Source organism: Fusarium oxysporum, chromosome V (genome assembly GCF_013085055.1).
Source record: "Fusarium oxysporum Fo47 chromosome V, complete sequence".
Lineage (NCBI taxonomy): Eukaryota > Fungi > Ascomycota > Sordariomycetes > Hypocreales > Nectriaceae > Fusarium > Fusarium oxysporum.
In genome coordinates, this window is record NC_072844.1 from 1,898,447 (window position 1) to 1,915,530 (window position 17,084).

The window sequence follows — 17,084 nt, forward strand, 5'->3', positions numbered from 1 at the left end:
AGGTATTCAACCTGTGACGTTATTGGTTCTAAATACGCTAAGAGATCGACCAATGGCATAAACAGGGCGCATATCCCGAAGGCTCATAAACGTGAATAAGCAAAAGACTGACACTTTCGCCAACAGGAATACTTGCCAAATTCAAGAAGAAAGGCTCTGCTACGCCAAAGGCTACTTGTAAGTAGCAGTGTATTTACCGTGAACCGGATTGTGTTATGCCCACTTTGCTCTTACGACGTCATCCCTCCCTGGCCTTACAGCAATTCATATCATATTCACAAATACTCGGAACAAAGACAGGACTCAGTCCGACGCACATCATGGTCACCACAAGGCGATCCTCACGCATCAGCGCTCGGCCTGTTTCCAGGACAGAGTCATCGGAGAAACCAACATCGAAGGCTACAGGTCGGAAGCGTAAAGCAGCTGCCGTTCAGGACGAGCCCGAGGCACCTTCAACACCACCCCCGAGGAAGCGAGCACAAGGCGAGCCTGCAACACCAGCTGTTCCGCCACCAAAGACACCAACGCCTGCTGCTGCTGGGCTCTTTGCTGAGCCGACTAACATCACCAAGAAGCCTCGTACTGCGGCCGTTACACGACTTGCAAACCCCAGACTGACAAACGCAACGCTCCTCTCACCAGAGACGTCGCGTCTTGTTACCTCACGGGACATTGATAATTTATCGCCCAGTAAGGCACCGCAGGCGAAGACGACAACAGAGAATCTCCTCAAAGAGGCATGCGACTATCTGGTCAAAGTTGATCCTCGCATGAAACCCTTAGTGGAGAGCCACCACTGCAGAGTATTCTCACCAGAGGGACTGGCAGAGAAGATAGACCCATTTGAGAACCTCTCCAGTGGCATCATTAGCCAGCAGGTATCAGGAGCTGCAGCCAAGTCTATAAAGGCCAAGTTTCTCACATTGTTCGAGGAGCAACCAGGAATCCGATTCCCTCATCCCTCTCAAGTGGCTGCCAAGTCGATCGACGAGCTCCGTACAGCAGGCCTATCGCAACGCAAAGCTGAGTACATCAAAGGTCTCGCAGAAAAGTTTGTCAGTGGAGAACTTAGTGCTCAGATGCTCCATGATGCTTCGGATGCGGAGGTCATGGAAAAGCTGATTGCCGTAAGAGGCCTTGGGAAGTGGTCCGTTGAGATGTTTGCATGCTTCGGGCTCAAACGAATGGACGTCTTTTCACTCGGTGATCTAGGCGTTCAGAGAGGTATGGCTGCATTCGTGGGGCGTGATATTGCCAAGCTCAAGGCCAAAGGCGGTGGTAAATGGAAGTACATGTCGGAGCAGGATATGACTGAGCTGTCGACTAGGTTCTCACCATATCGAAGTCTCTTCATGTGGTACATGTGGCGAGTCGAGGAGACCGATATTAGCACAATGGAATAAACTTCGGTTGCTGGGTCGGTGTGTGTTTGTTGTTATTGTGTCTCTCAGACAAAGATCCCACATTGTGTTGATCGGATACACTTCCGCGGTTACTACTGCGAGTGGTGATGTCACACTACAGATTCAATGCACAGATTTACTACATAGCTGTCCTCATGGTCTGTCTGGACCCGGTGAATAAAGTCCGACGTACGCGTCTAATAATACATAATGGGTTTCTCATATTGCAATGGTTTGGTGAGGCCTTCTCGTCTAGAGAGCATCTCTCTTATTGGTGTTAAAGGATCACGACAGCAAACATAATTGGCTTAGCTTGCACAAAGAACATGATTCGCCATCGGCGATCGGCTCCAGGGGAGGCCCTGCTTTGTGGATTCACCCTTATAACGGCGCGAAGACGGTTGCGCCACGAATCGACCAAAGGCGCCGCTGCCGAGACTGAAGCGGGCCTCGATGCATCCTGGCATCTTGGTACATCGTGAAGGTTGCAAAAAACAAAGAAAAACACTCGTAGTGAGGATGGGTATAATGTATCAGACAAGACGCATGGATACGTGTCTGACGAACAACAAACTCGACGTTAGCTTGCAGATCGCGAGAGCTAAATGGGCCAATGTGATAGTCAAAGGGAATTTAACCTCGAGTGAGGCCCATAAATGAAAGTCTTGTGCAACCACTTCGCAAATCGTCGAGACTCTGCAAGGTATCTTGGCAGATATTGAAGCGGGAAGTGGGAAGATGCTTGGTTAGTGACGGAGCCGATCCCACACAAGCTGCAGGCTTGGCTGTCTGAGTGTGGAGTGTAACGCGTCAAGAGGCGGCGGATAACTTCGATTTACACGCCTCAATGGAATGGAGGCGCCCGTCCTGGCCTCTTGGACAGCGGAAGTTTCAACCAAGTAGCCAACGGGAAGAAATCCAGTCATATCTGATCTAAATTAGTGTCCAGACGTGTGTAGTGCCATTCATAGCCGTGGGCCCTCAGCTGATAACAGTTTTTTTCTTCCTCACAGTCTGATGGCTGTCTGGTTCGGAAAGACCTTCGAGGCTGGGCTTTTCAACGAGGCCAAAGAACCCTGAAAAGCCATTGTCTGAGATACACGGAAGATGGACATGCCCAACATGCTCTGGTGTCCCATTTTGATCACCTGGATGATGATAATCATCATGATCATCCTCAATGGACATCTCGAGTCCGTGAAACTGAAAGATAACAAACCCGGCCACCGTGACATGGCATGAAAACAAATCAGGGGCGAATTTCGGTTAAAGGGCGGTGCGAGAAAGAAAGTCCATTTTAAGATCGCAACCTTGGATCTATCCGCGGCATGTGCCCCAGCACATTCATATGAGTGACAATCCACTGAGATAAAGAAGGAGCTGGGCCGGCTGGGATCGAACACAAGACTAACCCATCACTTGAGACTCATGTTAAAGAGGAAAAAGAAGCACATGGACCCCGGTGACAGTGACAGTCCCGTTGCAAATCAGTTGTCCGAGACTCCGAATACTAAGGAGGTATATAAAAAAGGAAAGGGAAGCGAGTGCGTGAAGTGGAATGATGATAGAAATAAAGGGAGAAGCATTGGGCTTCCTTGTTATCCCTGGAGCCTTCGGAAGTTTCGATGCCGAGAAAAGTCGTATCGTATTGTCAGTAACAAGATTTGAGACTTCAAGTGGTGTTTATGCTTGGTGATTCCGATAACTGATTCTTCAATCACTCGGGTCCAATATCGATCAATGAGTTCGTTTAAATCACCTCATCAGAGATAGGCTCGTGTTCGCTTAGTTGAATAATTGCCACTTTCGTGATTGGACTCTGTACTACCCGTATGCCAGGTATATTTATTGCCCTTGACAGGTCGGCTGTGTAACCTTTGCCTCCAACTGGCATCATGATTGATTTGTCTCATAGAAATGATGACGTCTCAGTGGAAGAAAGGAATTGAAGATTGAGAATCCAGGCCCAGACTGGATCGTGAAGTCATAAATGAATCAGAGGACATGTGCAAAAAGAGACAAATGGAACAAGATGAGTTTGACAAGGAAGGCGGTGCAATGTCTCCGTCTGTTAGCAAGTACTTTGCAGGGGGTGTCATGCCACGTAATAACACTATGGGATCGCTCGATTGGAAGGTATTTCATTATCAACACGGGATGCATGTTAAAGACATGGAGTTTAGGGCCCCTGCTAGTTGATGCGTAAAGTGGATACTTGAACAGCGCCCGTAGCTGAAATTGGGGTGCAAATCTCGCCTGCATGCGATGCGATGGAATTAGAGGCACAAAGTTGGAGATTGTAGCTAATTTGGGTGATGAGATTGTCAGGGAATAACAAGGACAATCTACTTTATGTATATATATATATCGGAGTGAGTCTAATAGAAGAACCATGTGCACATGTGCCTCCTTAAGAATGCATGTCTACTATGACGGAAGGTTACGTAGAATCATAGGTGAATTCAAAGTTGGACAGATTCAGTAATGCGCTTGGAGTGGCCACAGGAGCCGCGGTGCCTGATAGAGCCCGCTAATGCATATGCAACGCAGTTAAAGTCAAAGAGTGGTGAGCACATCCATATTGTATGATACCCACCTAGAGAGGCAGAAGAAGATATGCACCCACTAATTTCTTCTTCGGGGGATGTTGATTGTTTTGGTTGCTGGCCAAGCAAAATGGAAGGCAGAGAGTGTTGTCATCATTGTTGCATCTAGCTCTGCTTACGCGGCCATTGGGCTTTTTGGAAGCCGGAGGTTGGTATAGGATGCGAGCGCATAAGGTCTTGGCTCGGAATACAGGCAGAAAAAGAACCTACGTTGCCTCAAACTAGGACAGATAAAAAAAAAACTCTCAACTCAATGGATTAGCTAGCGTCTTGATAGTTCAGTGGTGGTCGGTGTCAATAATTCACATCGTGTTGAGCGGTGCACTGATAGTCTGATAGATGAGGCAGAACCAAGTCAGTGGGCCCATGTCTCTGAACCATTAGCAGGAGATTAGTGCCTATGCCGTCCATCCCTATTTCTCACACCTGGTCAATGGACCCGTCGCACCCGTCCAGTCCACACTGGAGTCTGGAGTCCAGCTCGCCCTGGCATCGTCTTGGGCCGGTACTGGTTCCTTTTTGGTCTTCAGTGTCTGAGTGCCCCTGGGATAATGGGCCCCGAAACTGGTGACTGACCTGTCGGTGCCCTGCTTTTGTCCATGAACTTAGGTTTTGCCATCCAACTCGAACCCACCCTGGTAGCTCCCCCATGCCCCATGCAGGCGGCGCCGAATTCCCACCGTGCACTCATCTCGGTCGACCATCTTTCATCTCCTCCCTCCTGTCTCCTCCTCTCTTTTTCTCTCGCTCCTTCGAACTTCTTCTTTCCTCTCCTCGTCGGTAATATTCTCGTCCAGTTTTTCTCTTCACGCCACTCGTTTTCGTCAGGCTCTACTCTGCCAGACTTTATCTAGTTCTAGGAATATTCTTAACTGTTCCGTGATATATCTCAGTCGTTCGCCGAGAAACTCTCAAGGATTTGAAGAATCAACACCATCCAACAAAATCACAGGATCCTTTCCACTTACAAATTAGGTACGTACGAACGTTCATCGCTCGGTCGACTGGCTCGATCCATTGTGAGGTGCTTGCCGAGACGCGCATTTACTTGGCTTGTGCTCCTTGATTGGTTTCGACCGTTCCGTCCCGTCTTGCCGTCTTGTTTTCTTTCTTCCTTCACCTGCCTCAAATAATCTTTTCGTGTACACTCTTCCTCCTCCATTCACTTTGCGATTTTGTCATTTCTTGCCTACGATTGGAATTGACGCATCTCTTTTCCCCCCCCTCACGCATTCCTTCCAGGTTGGTTGCCATTGAACATCCCCTTTCCTGCCAAAGGGGGCGTTGCTATCGAGCATCGACATCTCCACGACATTGTACTGCAGTTGCTTGCTCGACACCACTCTTCATCAGCATCACTTCTTTCGAGGCGGTTCTACTTTGAACCGACATTCATAGGGACTACCGCGACGGACCTACTCACAGTTTTCTTCACGTACTCGTGTATAATCAACGTTATCTAATTGTTTGTTTATTCAGGCCATAATGCATTCCGTTAAGGTCCTCTCGGCCATTGCGGCCCTCAGTGTCTCTGCCGTTTCTGGTAGGTGAAATCAAATACACCGTCTCGGATATCCTGCTGACAACGACCTTGTCTAGCTGCCACTTGTACCAAGGACGTGAAGATCACCGAACCTACACAAGTCATCAGCTGCGATGTTGTCGACGCCGATGTCATCATTGACAAGTCTGTTGCTGGTGCCGTTGTCATCAACGGCCCCAAGCAGATCAAGGGCAACTTTCAGGCCAAGAACGCTGGAGACCTCATCTCTCTCTCCAGTACCACTATTAATTCTATCACTGGAACGTTCGAGCTCAACAACCTCGAGGCTCTCAACAACCTCGAGTTCTCTTCTCTTGAGAGCCTGGGCGAGCTTAGCTTCATCAAGCTTCCACGACTCGGCGAGCTGAACTTTGGTACCGAAGGCGTTACTAAGATCAAGAGCATTCGAATCACCGACACTTTCATCAGTGATCTTAGCGGTCTCAGCGTCGCCAGTGTCGAGAGCTTCCAGATTGACAACAACCGAAAGATGAACGCTTTCAACTCCGACCTTGTTAATGTTACTACCCAGCTCCTGATCTTCGACAATGGCAACGACGTTATGGAAATTACCATGAACAAGCTCGAGACTGCTGCCGAGATCCAGATTTCTAGCGCCAAGTCCTTCAAGGTCCCTGCTCTCCAGGAGGTGACCAAGAGCTTGAAGTTGAGCGCCAACCCCGAGCTCAAGTCTTTCTCCGCCCCCAACCTGACCACGATCACGGAGACACTGTCCCTTATCGACATGAACAAGCTCACCAACGTTTCCTTCCCCGCCCTCGAGGAGATTGGCGGCGGTTTCACCATCCAGAACAACACCAAGCTTGAGGCTATTGATGATTTCCCCAAGCTCGAGAAGGTCACCGGTGGTATTGCCCTCCGAGGTAGCTTCGAGAAGTGAGTAAAACCTCTCTAGCATATAGCATTTCCAAGTCTAACGAGTGATTTCTAGGGTGGAACTTCCCAAGCTTGACCAAGTTAGTGGCAGTGTCGTTGTTTCCTCGACCACCGATATCAAGGAGTTCTGTGACTACTTCGACAACCTCAAGAAGGACAAGAAGATCGATGGTGAGGAGAAGTGCACATCCAACAACAAGGAGGCCAATGAGGGCAAGGACGGTGGTGAGGAGAGCGACGGCTCTTCCGAGAGCAACAACAGTGACGATGAGAAGGATGCTGCTGGCATTGTCAGCGTCAACATGGCTGTTCTTGCTCTTGCAGGTGTTGCTGCTGTTGCCCAGCTCTTTTAAGCATGGAGATGAAGATTGCTGGCTTTTCTTTTAAAGGCGTCATTATCGTCGTCATGTTTCCTGACTTTTCTCTACGACATATTGTGCTTGGTCATCATGGGGCACAAAATGCTTTTCATGGGGTAGGGTAACGGTGTGTAAAGGATAACCTGTTAGAGCTTAATAATCGATTGTATTTGGACTTTCTTCTTGAGATCATGTTTGCCGAGCCATGAAAATTGACATTTCTCTTAACTCATCATAACTCATCATATAAAGACATTTAGTTTGTGATAAACGCTTCTTCTTTATTCTGAACATCGAGAGTCATCAGGAACCTTTTGATTGCTTAGTTGCTGGTTTACTATGAATATAAATCTATCTCCATCCACCTGATTGTCAACTATTCTTTACATTTGGGTCTTACCAGGTTCCTTGGTTAAAACATTGAGTGAAACGTGCTTTAGTCATCTATCTATTCTCGAGCTTTGTCACTCCTAAGGAGCATGACACTCAAGACAACACCAACGCCTGAGAGGGGGAGGCTATACGAGTATATTGACTGGAATATCACTTGTTTCATGCTAAATGGCGACTGTGGTAGCTCAAATTTGCTTCTTCCAAATCTGCAATGGATATGTCTCCATGTTGACAATATTTGAGTATCATCATGCTTGTTTCTGCCTCTTAATCTTTGCTTCTGTCCCACTGCCTAGCCTTGACCTGTCGTAAGAAGCACTCTTTTTAGTGGTATTTCCCCTGCTCAAACTTTTCTGTATCGAAGAATTCGGGAACTATTGCATTGCCATTGAATACACGACCATCTAGTTCATTGACTGCCTGTATGGGTTGTCAGCTGTTTGCGGTTGTGAAAGAGGGAACAGGATATTCACCCGAAGGGCTGAAACTTGATTTGTGAACTTGATAAACACTCTGCGACTTTCCTGGTCAATGTATAGTCTCTCCACGCGCCCGTACTGTATCTTTGTTAATTATATCATGGCCTGAAAAAGGACGTAACTTTCACAAACCTTTTCTCCACACTCTTCTCCGATCTCTTGTCCCAAACCTCCTGCAATCTCCTCCTCGAGATTGGGCATATTTTCAAGCATATTGCGCAGTACTATGACGTCACTCATAGTACCGAACTTGCCTGCATTTTCCTCTTTGCGCTTCCCACCAATTATCTTACCCTTACCACCTGGCTCGGCCCATCCTCCACCATCTGCGTCGGCTTTCTTCCGCCGCTTCTCGACTTGAACACGCAAAGGATTGACAATTCCTGACTCATCGGCACCAAGGCCACTGCCCTTTGTCCATCCATATTTGCTCATCAATCGATGGGCAAAACCAGACTGGCCTGGACGGCTTGATCGAGCCCGAGAATCGTCATCAGGTTGTTCAGGAAGACTAGACCCAAGAGCTGGAGGCGGGGAATACGCATCGTCTTCGACATTATCCCCTGTTGCGTCTTCGTCGTCATGTGGCTTTGAATATCTTACGGGAGCACGTGATATGGTGGCTGGATTGGAAGGCTGAGAGGGTGATGCCTGTGCAGGAGGAGGAGCGTCCCTTTGAGATATAGCTAAGCGGCGAGCAAATGCATCGTCCCCACTAACATCGCTTGGAGGTGGTGCTGGGGGTGATTGAGGCGGTGGTGGTACGAAAGCATATGACGAAGGTGGAGCGAACTGATCTGATAAAGGTAAGAATTTAACGAAGAGGTTGTTGGCAGCGAACTCACTTGAGGGAACATGACGGGTTTGTTCGTCCTCTTCCTCGTCTGAGAGGTCGCTTTCGTCGCGTTTACGCCGGTGCCTATAAAGCAAGGCTTTCCAATCTCTGACCTCTTGGACTTTCTCATCACTATGCAAGTACTCTTCAACATTAGTTGGCCGTGTAGGGTCATAAATATCATCCCAATTCGTCTCAAATTCCTCTTGTTGTCTCTTTTTCTTCTTCTTGCGACCGCCACGCTGACGCTTTTCACCCATACCATACATCCACTCATCTTCCTCAGTTGCGGCCCAGTCTGCAAGCGTAGTCTTCGGTTGCACAGGAGCGGGAGGAGCAGAATTCAAAGCCTGCTTAGAAACAGCTGGCTTGGGGAATGCCGGCTTTGGCTTGGCTTGCTTCACCTGTGGACGACGTATAGGTTGAAAGCGAAGAGCGGGATCAATGGGCTTCTTGACGGCAATTTCTGCAGATGTGTCTTCTGCTTGGCTGTACAGAACAGGGGCTGAAGATATTGTCGCTGAGGTTGAAGACGTATCGTTGGGATCCAGCAGATTCTCATAGAGAGATAGCCCTCCTTGAGGTGGCGGCGGCGGAGCTGCCATTGTTGTTATTCAGAGCTATTGTATGATGTATGGAGCTATGAAAGCTTGAAGAGCCGAGTCTTGGTATTTCCTGGTTCAAGGGATGGTTGCGTAAGTTGGGCTTCGAGCTTTATGCCGAAGTTATCTCGATTTATACACAACTGTATAAGCCTGGATTAGGTTCCATGGTTGACGTGAGAGCTTGCGACAGAGCAAATGCGCCGGGTAATTAGCGGTAGTCACCCACATTATAGGTACCTAGTTACTAAGATAGTCCGCCCCGGGCATTGATGGAAGCTTGAATGAACTCCACCAATCGGTAGGTACTTAGGTACCTACCTTACTCAAGCATCTGCTCTGCATGTACCCCTCCAATAACTTGGACCCCGCCAAAACTTTGGAGAAGGAAGCTTCCCAGTCCATTCACCTCCCATCACCGCGCGGTAACTGGCATGAGCTTTTGTTTATGCCTACCCACCTGCCTACCTGCCTGAGTATTTCTCTCGACTTAGGCTAACCCATATCCCAACCTTTTCGAAGCCTTTTCGGCGTCGGCTCGTGCAGGATAAAGGAACATCGTGATCTTGCCGGGCAGTTTGTTTTCTAGCGCATGCTCCAGGGCCTCGAGAACTTTACCACCGCCTCCCTCCACCGTACCGACTTCTCTCCTTCCACCTTGCGATCGCCGAAACCTATTCTTACAACATAACACGACACTCGCCATGGCTGATCTTGCGAGCCGAATTACAAAGCCTGATGAGGCTGCTGCGGATCCTCCAGCCGACAGTGCTCCCGCCTCTACTGGCGAACTTGGTCAAGCCGACGGTAACATCGAGGACCTCGGTGGCTCTGGTCTCCATGAGCCTGAATGGGATGTCGAGGTCTCCCTGAGCGAGCTACAGAACAATGAAGCTACTCCCTTCCACTCTGCCACCACTTGGCAGGATCTTGGCCTGTAGGTGGTGATCATCTCATTCTGGGAGAAACATCACTGACATTTCTATCTCAGCCGCGAGGATATTCTGAAGGGTCTCCTCAGCCTTAACTTTCTGAAGCCATCCAAGGTACAAGGCAGATCACTTCCGCTGATGCTCAGCGATCCGCCGCGAAACATGTTGGCGCAGTCCCAGTCTGGTACTGGCAAAACCGCTGCCTTTGTGACCGCGATATTGTCGCGAGTTGACTTCAGCAAACCTGACCAGCCCCAAGCTCTTGCTCTTGCACCTAGCCGAGAGCTTGCGCGACAAATTGAGGGAGTTATCAACGCCATCGGCCGCTTTATCGAGAATAAGAAGGTTGCTGCTGCGATCCCCGGCGCACTCCCTCGTGGAGAACCCGTCAGAGCTAGTGTCATTGTCGGTACTCCAGGTACAGTGATGGACATCATTCGACGCAGACAGTTAGATGTCTCTCAGCTCCGCGTCCTTGTCCTTGATGAGGCCGACAACATGCTGGATCAGCAAGGACTCGGGGACCAGTGCCTTCGGGTCAAGAAGTAAGTCACCACGGAGTTGGAGTATACTGATGAAGCGCTAAAACTTGATAGCATGCTCCCCAAGGACATTCAGGTCCTTCTTTTCTCGGCCACCTTCCCCGAGAATGTCATGAAGTATGCCAGCAAGTTCGCGCCCAACGCCCATAGTCTTAAGTTGCAGCGTAGCGAGCTCACGGTCAAGGGCATCTCTCAAATGTTCATCGACTGCCCAGATGATAACACCAAGTACGATATTCTTTGCAAGCTTTATGGATTGATGACCATCGGCCAGTCAGTCATCTTCGTCAAGGTAAGTAGTACTAGTTATCGTCGGATCTCTGCTCTAACTCCCCACAGACACGAGAAAGCGCCAACGAGATTCAGAGGCGAATGGTAGCAGATGGTCACAAGGTCTCTGCACTCCATGCCGCCTTTGATGGATTCGAGCGAGATGATCTTTTGTCCAAATTCCGCCAGGGCGAGAACAAGGTTCTCATTACCACCAACGTTTTGGCTCGTGGTATCGATGTTTCCAGTGTGTCCATGGTTATCAACTATGACATCCCCATGAAGGGAAGAGGTGACACTGAACCGGATGCCGAGACCTATCTGCACCGTATTGGCCGAACCGGTCGATTCGGCCGTGTCGGAGTCAGCATCAGCTTCGTTTACGATAAGAAAAGTTTCGATGCCTTGAGCAAGATTGCCGAGCAGTATGGTATTGACTTGGTCAAGCTCGATACTGAGGACTGGGATGAGGCGGAGGAACGAGTGAAGGAAGTCATCAAGAAGAACAGAGCTCAAGCTTCGTATGCCCCTAGTGCAACTGAGCCTAAGGCTACCGAGGGTGCCTAGAACTTGCCCGCGTACGGAGTTCATCCTGGATTCCATAATGGTTTCGGGAACAACGGACCACGCTTTAACGGTATGGCCTATGGCGGCATGAACCAGAATGGGATAGTCTACGATCGCATGAGGTTTTAAGGCTATAATCTCCACAATACAATGATTTGATTCAGCGGGAGGTGCGATGAGGCGACCTATCGCTGTCGCCGGCCAGCGGTTTCTGACCTTTTCGAAATGCGACAGAGTTAAGATGGACTGGGGGATATTGAGGATGCAAATAGGCGAGAAAAGCTAGCTACCCTGTGTCTGTCTTTTGCAGGATGGAGATACCAATAACAAAAAAAGGCTGTCATCAAATCATTGTCCGCATGGCGTTTCTTCCGCAGTCGTTGATACCTGTGCATCATGCACAATGGTGCAATACTATGATGATTTCTCTCTCAAAAAAAAAAAAGTTGTCTCACAAGGCGAGCTTGGCCTGTTCAGGCAGTGTCACACTCAGTTAGGCTTAAAAGAAGCAGTAATAGGTACCATGGAGATCGAGTAGAGCTAGCACAGGCCTTGTTTCTCATGAATTATATGTTGATACCAACCGAAAAGCAAGATGGTGAAGTTCTGCCGTGAAAGGGACCCAGCCTCGTTCACATGTTCGCCGTCTATGTTTCTCTCCCACTGTCACTTATTATTAATCCTTGGCGGCCTAGCCTTGGTCAAGATTTTTCATGATCCAGCCTCTCCATTTACAACAGCCTTACTCACCGCTCTCCCTACTTCATACCGCCCATGACGCTACTGCCAGGAACAGATCTTGTTCGTGTTACAAATCAAGACTGGCTAGCTGGCTACTTGTGGAAGTTGTGGAGGCTGTAAACGAATTCAGAGGTACATGTATTGACTGATCAATACGGGACGCAAGAACAAGAGCTCCGTGTTATGAAGTGGACCTCTCTATTTGAGACACAGGACATGGGCGTGGACAAATTGATAATGCTAACTTACCTACTGTCTCTACACCTCAAGTTCAGCTCACGCGACGCCCACAACGTCGACGACAACGTTGCTCAACGGTCACAACGGTATAATGGCGGAGGGGGTGGATGACATGATGCTATCAGGCTCGAGCAGCCTGAATCCGAAGAGCCAGTCAGAAGCAGGTGTGAGATGAGTTGGGCGCCATCTCATCGAGAGATATGCGTTGTAACCAGGTCGTTTATGAAAATGCTGAGTATTGACAATGATTGACATGAATTGCCCCCACCAAGGGGGAATGGCCTACATCTGAGGCCCGAGGGCTTCCGATATCGAGATGCATAATGGGTCTGCCAGAAGAAGCTTCAGAAGCGAGCCACGTTGCACATCTGAAGCAACTAAACCGCTCAGTTGCAGCCATCCACCATCGATCGACCTGCCGAGTCATCCAAGGTTTTGAGATGTCGTCCTCCATCCGGGACGTCCTGGTGAGGCCCGTACCGGGATCCGCCTGCTAGGAGCGGCCTTTGGCGTGGGGATGGCGGGTCCGGACAACCTTCGATATTGAAGCTGGTCCAGACGTCTTTGCAGCTGGCGGTGGACGACAACAGCCTCTGCAGGCTCTGATATCCGCCATGCTACCAAGCAAGTTGGCCAGTGTTGCACAAAGCTGGTCTGCTAATTATTGCCCAATTGCAATCTTGCCTGCTTGGTACGCATCGCATCACATCATGATTGTCTGTCACTCGTGCCGCTTGGCTCAAGGTTGCTTGATTGTCATGCTGGCAGCGGCCCGTCCATGCAGGTCCGTACTGATTCTGCTATCCGAGCCTGGGTACAGTACCTTATTATTGGGCCGCGATACTTGGCCAGATAAGTCAAATCAATGCATCATTGTTCAACCTCGTCGAGTCCTCTGATGGCCCGCCCCGTTAGGCTCGCCTTACTGTACCGATACATACTTACGTCCATGGAACCCAACCGCCCCAGCGACGTGGCGCCAGCCAGCGTTGGCTCTGCATGGGCCAATTGCGCATGGGCACGATGCAGCACTCGCTGTAATCCTTGGGGTTTGGGCGCCTGTGGCCCATCGCAAGCAGGGGACTGGGCAATCAGACTGGGTTTTGTCAGGTCTGCATGCTTTTTTCTCCAGCAGTCCTGTCTTGAGGGAAATGGACCCATCCATCGTTCGCCTCAAGAATACCTCTCGTGAATGACCTCTCCGGGCCTCCCACCCGTTCGCCCGTTATGATCCGAGGCTTGCATTTCGCAAATCAAAGTTACTGAGCTCACAACCCTTCTGTTTTCTGGTGCCGTCCAATAGACGTATTTGACATATTTTTTTTTTTGCTGAGCTGTCGCGCCCTGCAGTGCGCCGCATGATACCCCGACCCATACTTCCTAGGTAGGTAGGTAGGAGGCTTAACATCTTCAGGGCCTCGAGAAATCTAATACTTGGTGGCCCTACTGCAGCTACCCGATCGCCTGACTGGCGTGCTGCAAGAAGCAAGATAATAGAGTTGCTCCCCGGATTTTTATCATTGAGATCTTTTCGTAATGTCAGGTGCGGACAAGGTAGAGAAAGTATGAGTTACGGCTACGGCTACGACTATTACCCTGGTAGTAGGACACAAATTGATTGGGGGCATGTACAGTTCTCCGATTTCTCAAATGTCCAATACTCCAGACCCGACTTTTCAGATGCGGAGGATGATCCCGGAAAGGATGAATATGAAGGTGAGTTGGGTTTATTGCCAATCGTTTTCTTTCCTTGACCCTTCCGTACTGAGTCACTTACAGGCGGATACACACAACAATCACTAATGAGAGTGCCCACAGCACCTACACCATCACAGCCACCTTCAAAGAAAGACAAGAAGAAGTTAAAAAAGCAAAAAGAGAAGGCGGCTGCGGCTGCAGCTGCAGAAGCTGCCTTTGTGCTGCCTCCAGCACCAGACCCTCCAGCAGCTCCAGCTCCAGTTCCAGCTCCAGCTCCAGCAGATGATGAATCCCCAGCAGCCACAACGCACAGCAAGAAGAAGAACAAGAAGAGCAGGAAGAAGGAAAAGGAGTCAAAGTCTCTTCCAGTTCCTCCTCCTGTGCCAGTTCCCCCACCTCCAACTGCCGAGGAGAGCAAGGAGGCGGGGAAGGTAGAGGAGGAAGCAAAGGAGGAGACTGAAGGACCTGAATTGACCGGAACACAGGACACGACCAATAACGAAGACTCACCAGCTGTGGGAGAAGAGGTTGTCGAGACAGAGACAACATCAGAGGAGATGGCGTCGAAGAACGACGAGGAGAAGGAGGAGGCTCCTAAGGACACTGACGGCAAGGAGACATCCAAGGAACAAACATCCCCTGAGGAGGCATCCCAAAGGGAGGACCCCCCTTCGACTGAGACATCGGCTGCTAAGGCTGATGAGACAACTGTCAAAGAGGAAGCCCCAGCCCAAGAAGGCGCACCTAAGGAAGAGGGAGAGGCGCCCCAGCCAGAAGACCCCGCAGATGATACGCCAAAGGATGAACCGGCAAGCGAAGAAGGCACTTCGGGCGAGAAGTCCGCAGTCGAAACCCTCGAGTTAGAAGACCCTGCGATCGAGACACCAAAGGATGATACTCCAACGGCAGACGAAGTATTGGTCAAAGAAGATGCACCTGTTCCAGAGGAAACTCTCGAAGAGCCCACACCAACAGAGAAGGCTACAGAAGACTCGTCTGCAACGGATCCCCCCAAAGAAGATTTCCCGGCGACTAAGGAAACGCCTTCCAAAGAGGGGGTACCTGAAGCAGAGGAGGCTTCTACAGGTGAAGAGCCTCCAGCTAAGGACCAAACCTCAGTTGAGCCAGAAACATCTGGGGCGCCAGACAAGGATGACGATGGTGATGACAAGCTTACAGCTGCTGCCGAAACAAAGTCTCCGAATAAAAGTCAGAAGAAGAAGAAGAAGGAGAAAGAAAAGAAAGAGAAGGAAAAGAAGGAGAAAGAGGAGAAGAAGAAGGCAGCTGCGAAAGCCGAGAAATCTCATCATCACAAGTCCAAACACTCACATTCTTCATCGAAAGATGCGAATAATTCCAAAGACGTTACGCTCGACCCATCAAAAGCCATAGAGGATGAAGAAGGGGAGAGAAGCGTGACAGCTGACCCGGCCGAGAAGAGCAACGACCCTGAACTTGGTGTTGATTCCAAACTTGCGGACGAGACGCCTCCCTCCGCAGAAGAGGCGGCACCGTTTCAAGGAGCGAAGTCTGGAGAGGAGCCTCAGCCTTCTGAGGATGCGAAGACTGCAGGAGAGGTTACACCAGTAGAAGAAGTGAAGCCTGAAGATGAAGCTCCAGTGGAGGATCCAAACCCTACAGAAGAGACTCCAGTCAGCGAGTCAACGCCAATAGAAGAAACCTTGACAGCAGAAGCGAAGTCTGCAAAAGAGGCTTCCCCAACGGAGGAAGCGAAGCCTACAGATGAAGCTCCGGTGGAAGATCCACAACCGACAGAGGAAACCTCAACAGAAGAAGTCAAGTCTGTAGAAGCAGCTTCCTCAACGGAGGAAGTAAAGCCTACGGATGACACTCCAGTGGAAGATCCAAAACCGACAGAGGAAACCTCAACAGAAGAGGCTTCCTCAATAGAAGGAGCAAACCCTGTAGTTGAAGGTTCAGCCGAAGAACCAAAGCTCACGGAAGAGATCCAAGCAGAAGAAGCGAATCCTGAGGAGAACTCAAAGCACACTGACGAGAGCCCAGCAGGAGGAACAGTCGCGGAATCCGAAGTAGAACACAGCCCTGCAGAAGACACGCTTTCCTCTTCTGAAGATCTGGGACCTGCTAAAGAACCGACAACTGAAGGAGACCCAAAGCCTGAAGCAAAGTCTGCAGGCGAAATTCCAGTAGAGGACAAAGCCTTACAATCCGAGGTTGAGCCCCAGCCTGCAAACGAGACATCATCTTCACCTCCGCATCCGCCCTCAGATTCTGAGCTAAATCACGCTGGCGAAGTTTCAGCTGAAGAGGAGGGACCAGTTCCAGACCCTACTCCTGCACTGTCCACGGAAGAGGCTGCTCCTGAAGCTGCCAAAGTTGATGAGGGTAGTAAGACTGCAGAAGCAGCTGAGATTTCCAGAGCAATGAGCGATTCCAGTGATGATAAAGCCGCAGAGGGGAATGAAGTTACCACTCCCGTAGCAGCTTTGGAATCCGACACTACTGCTGGAGATGAAGCTGCAGTTGCTGCAACCAAGCCGACCGCCGAATCAGAAGAGGATTTGGTATCAGGAGACACAAGTCCTGTGGAAGCAGGAGTCGATGCTGCAGCGAAAGAAACACCAGCTGAAGATTCAGTAGCCGAAATGGCGAGTAAGGCTGTTGCGGGCGAGAAGGACGAGTCTATTTCCGAGGGAACACTATCGCCAGAGGACGCTGGAGATAACAAGGAGCCTGTCAAGTCAGAGGAAACAGCACCTGGCGAAAAGGAAGCCACAGATATAACAACAGCTATTGGTGTCGATGATAAGCCTGTCGAAACGGAAGTTCCAGCTGTTCCTGTTGATACCGAGGTATCTTCTGGCGGCAATGAGTCACCCCCTGAAGAGGCCGAGGAGCTAGGCGACGGCAAAGCTCCTTCGCCTCCTGAGACGGAAGTTGCCTCACCGGATGGCAAGGAAACTTCAGTGCCAGAAGATAAGCCCAGTGGAGA

General features: G+C 49.9%; 4 protein-coding genes across 4 annotated transcripts; 3 read left to right on the top strand and 1 right to left on the bottom strand.

Moving 5' to 3' along the window:
- Positions 1–320: 320 nt before the first annotated feature.
- FOBCDRAFT_201619 (DNA glycosylase) lies at positions 321–1,406 on the top strand (the record flags this gene model as incomplete). Its single annotated transcript, XM_031183997.2, has 1 exon — positions 321–1,406. One exon carries the CDS (start codon positions 321–323, stop codon positions 1,404–1,406), a length of 1,086 nt encoding a protein of 361 aa, XP_031039639.2.
- A 4,091-nt stretch (positions 1,407–5,497) lies between these two features.
- FOBCDRAFT_135341 (uncharacterized protein) lies at positions 5,498–6,805 on the top strand (the record flags this gene model as incomplete). Its single annotated transcript, XM_031183998.2, has 3 exons — positions 5,498–5,555; positions 5,612–6,452; positions 6,508–6,805. 3 exons carry the CDS (start codon positions 5,498–5,500, stop codon positions 6,803–6,805), a joined length of 1,197 nt encoding a protein of 398 aa, XP_031039640.2.
- A 519-nt stretch (positions 6,806–7,324) lies between these two features.
- On the bottom strand, positions 7,325–9,302 carry FOBCDRAFT_223316 (uncharacterized protein). The gene is made up of 4 exons (XM_059609629.1): positions 8,529–9,302; positions 7,816–8,480; positions 7,678–7,761; positions 7,325–7,624 (listed from the first exon to the last, which is right to left on the bottom strand). Exons 1-4 carry the CDS (start codon positions 9,121–9,123, stop codon positions 7,529–7,531), a joined length of 1,440 nt encoding a protein of 479 aa, XP_059464904.1. The 5' UTR covers positions 9,124–9,302; the 3' UTR covers positions 7,325–7,528.
- A 185-nt stretch (positions 9,303–9,487) lies between these two features.
- On the top strand, positions 9,488–11,808 carry FOBCDRAFT_35150 (P-loop containing nucleoside triphosphate hydrolase protein). Its single transcript, XM_031184004.3, has 4 exons — positions 9,488–10,057; positions 10,112–10,597; positions 10,649–10,886; positions 10,934–11,808. Exons 1-4 carry the CDS (start codon positions 9,825–9,827, stop codon positions 11,429–11,431), a joined length of 1,455 nt encoding a protein of 484 aa, XP_031039646.1. The 5' UTR covers positions 9,488–9,824; the 3' UTR covers positions 11,432–11,808.
- The last annotated feature ends 5,276 nt before the right edge of the window (positions 11,809–17,084 follow it).

Bases quoted from the DNA above. Each gene is read 5' to 3' on its own strand.
- FOBCDRAFT_223316 (XM_059609629.1), bottom strand. From the start codon at position 9,123: ATGGCAGCTCCGCCGCCGCCACCTCAAGGAGGGCTATCTCTCTATGAG. The intron at 7,762-7,815 runs GTTTGTGAAAGT...ACAAAGATACAG, and splicing joins GAGAAGAGTGTGGAGAAAAG to TACGGGCGCGTGGAGAGACT. The intron at 7,625-7,677 runs GTGAATATCCTG...CAACCCATACAG, and splicing joins ATCAAGTTTCAGCCCTTCGG to GCAGTCAATGAACTAGATGG.
- FOBCDRAFT_35150 (XM_031184004.3), top strand. From the start codon at position 9,825: ATGGCTGATCTTGCGAGCCGAATTACAAAGCCTGATGAGGCTGCTGCG. The intron at 10,058-10,111 runs GTAGGTGGTGAT...TTTCTATCTCAG, and splicing joins ACTTGGCAGGATCTTGGCCT to CCGCGAGGATATTCTGAAGG. The intron at 10,598-10,648 runs GTAAGTCACCAC...AAAACTTGATAG, and splicing joins CAGTGCCTTCGGGTCAAGAA to CATGCTCCCCAAGGACATTC.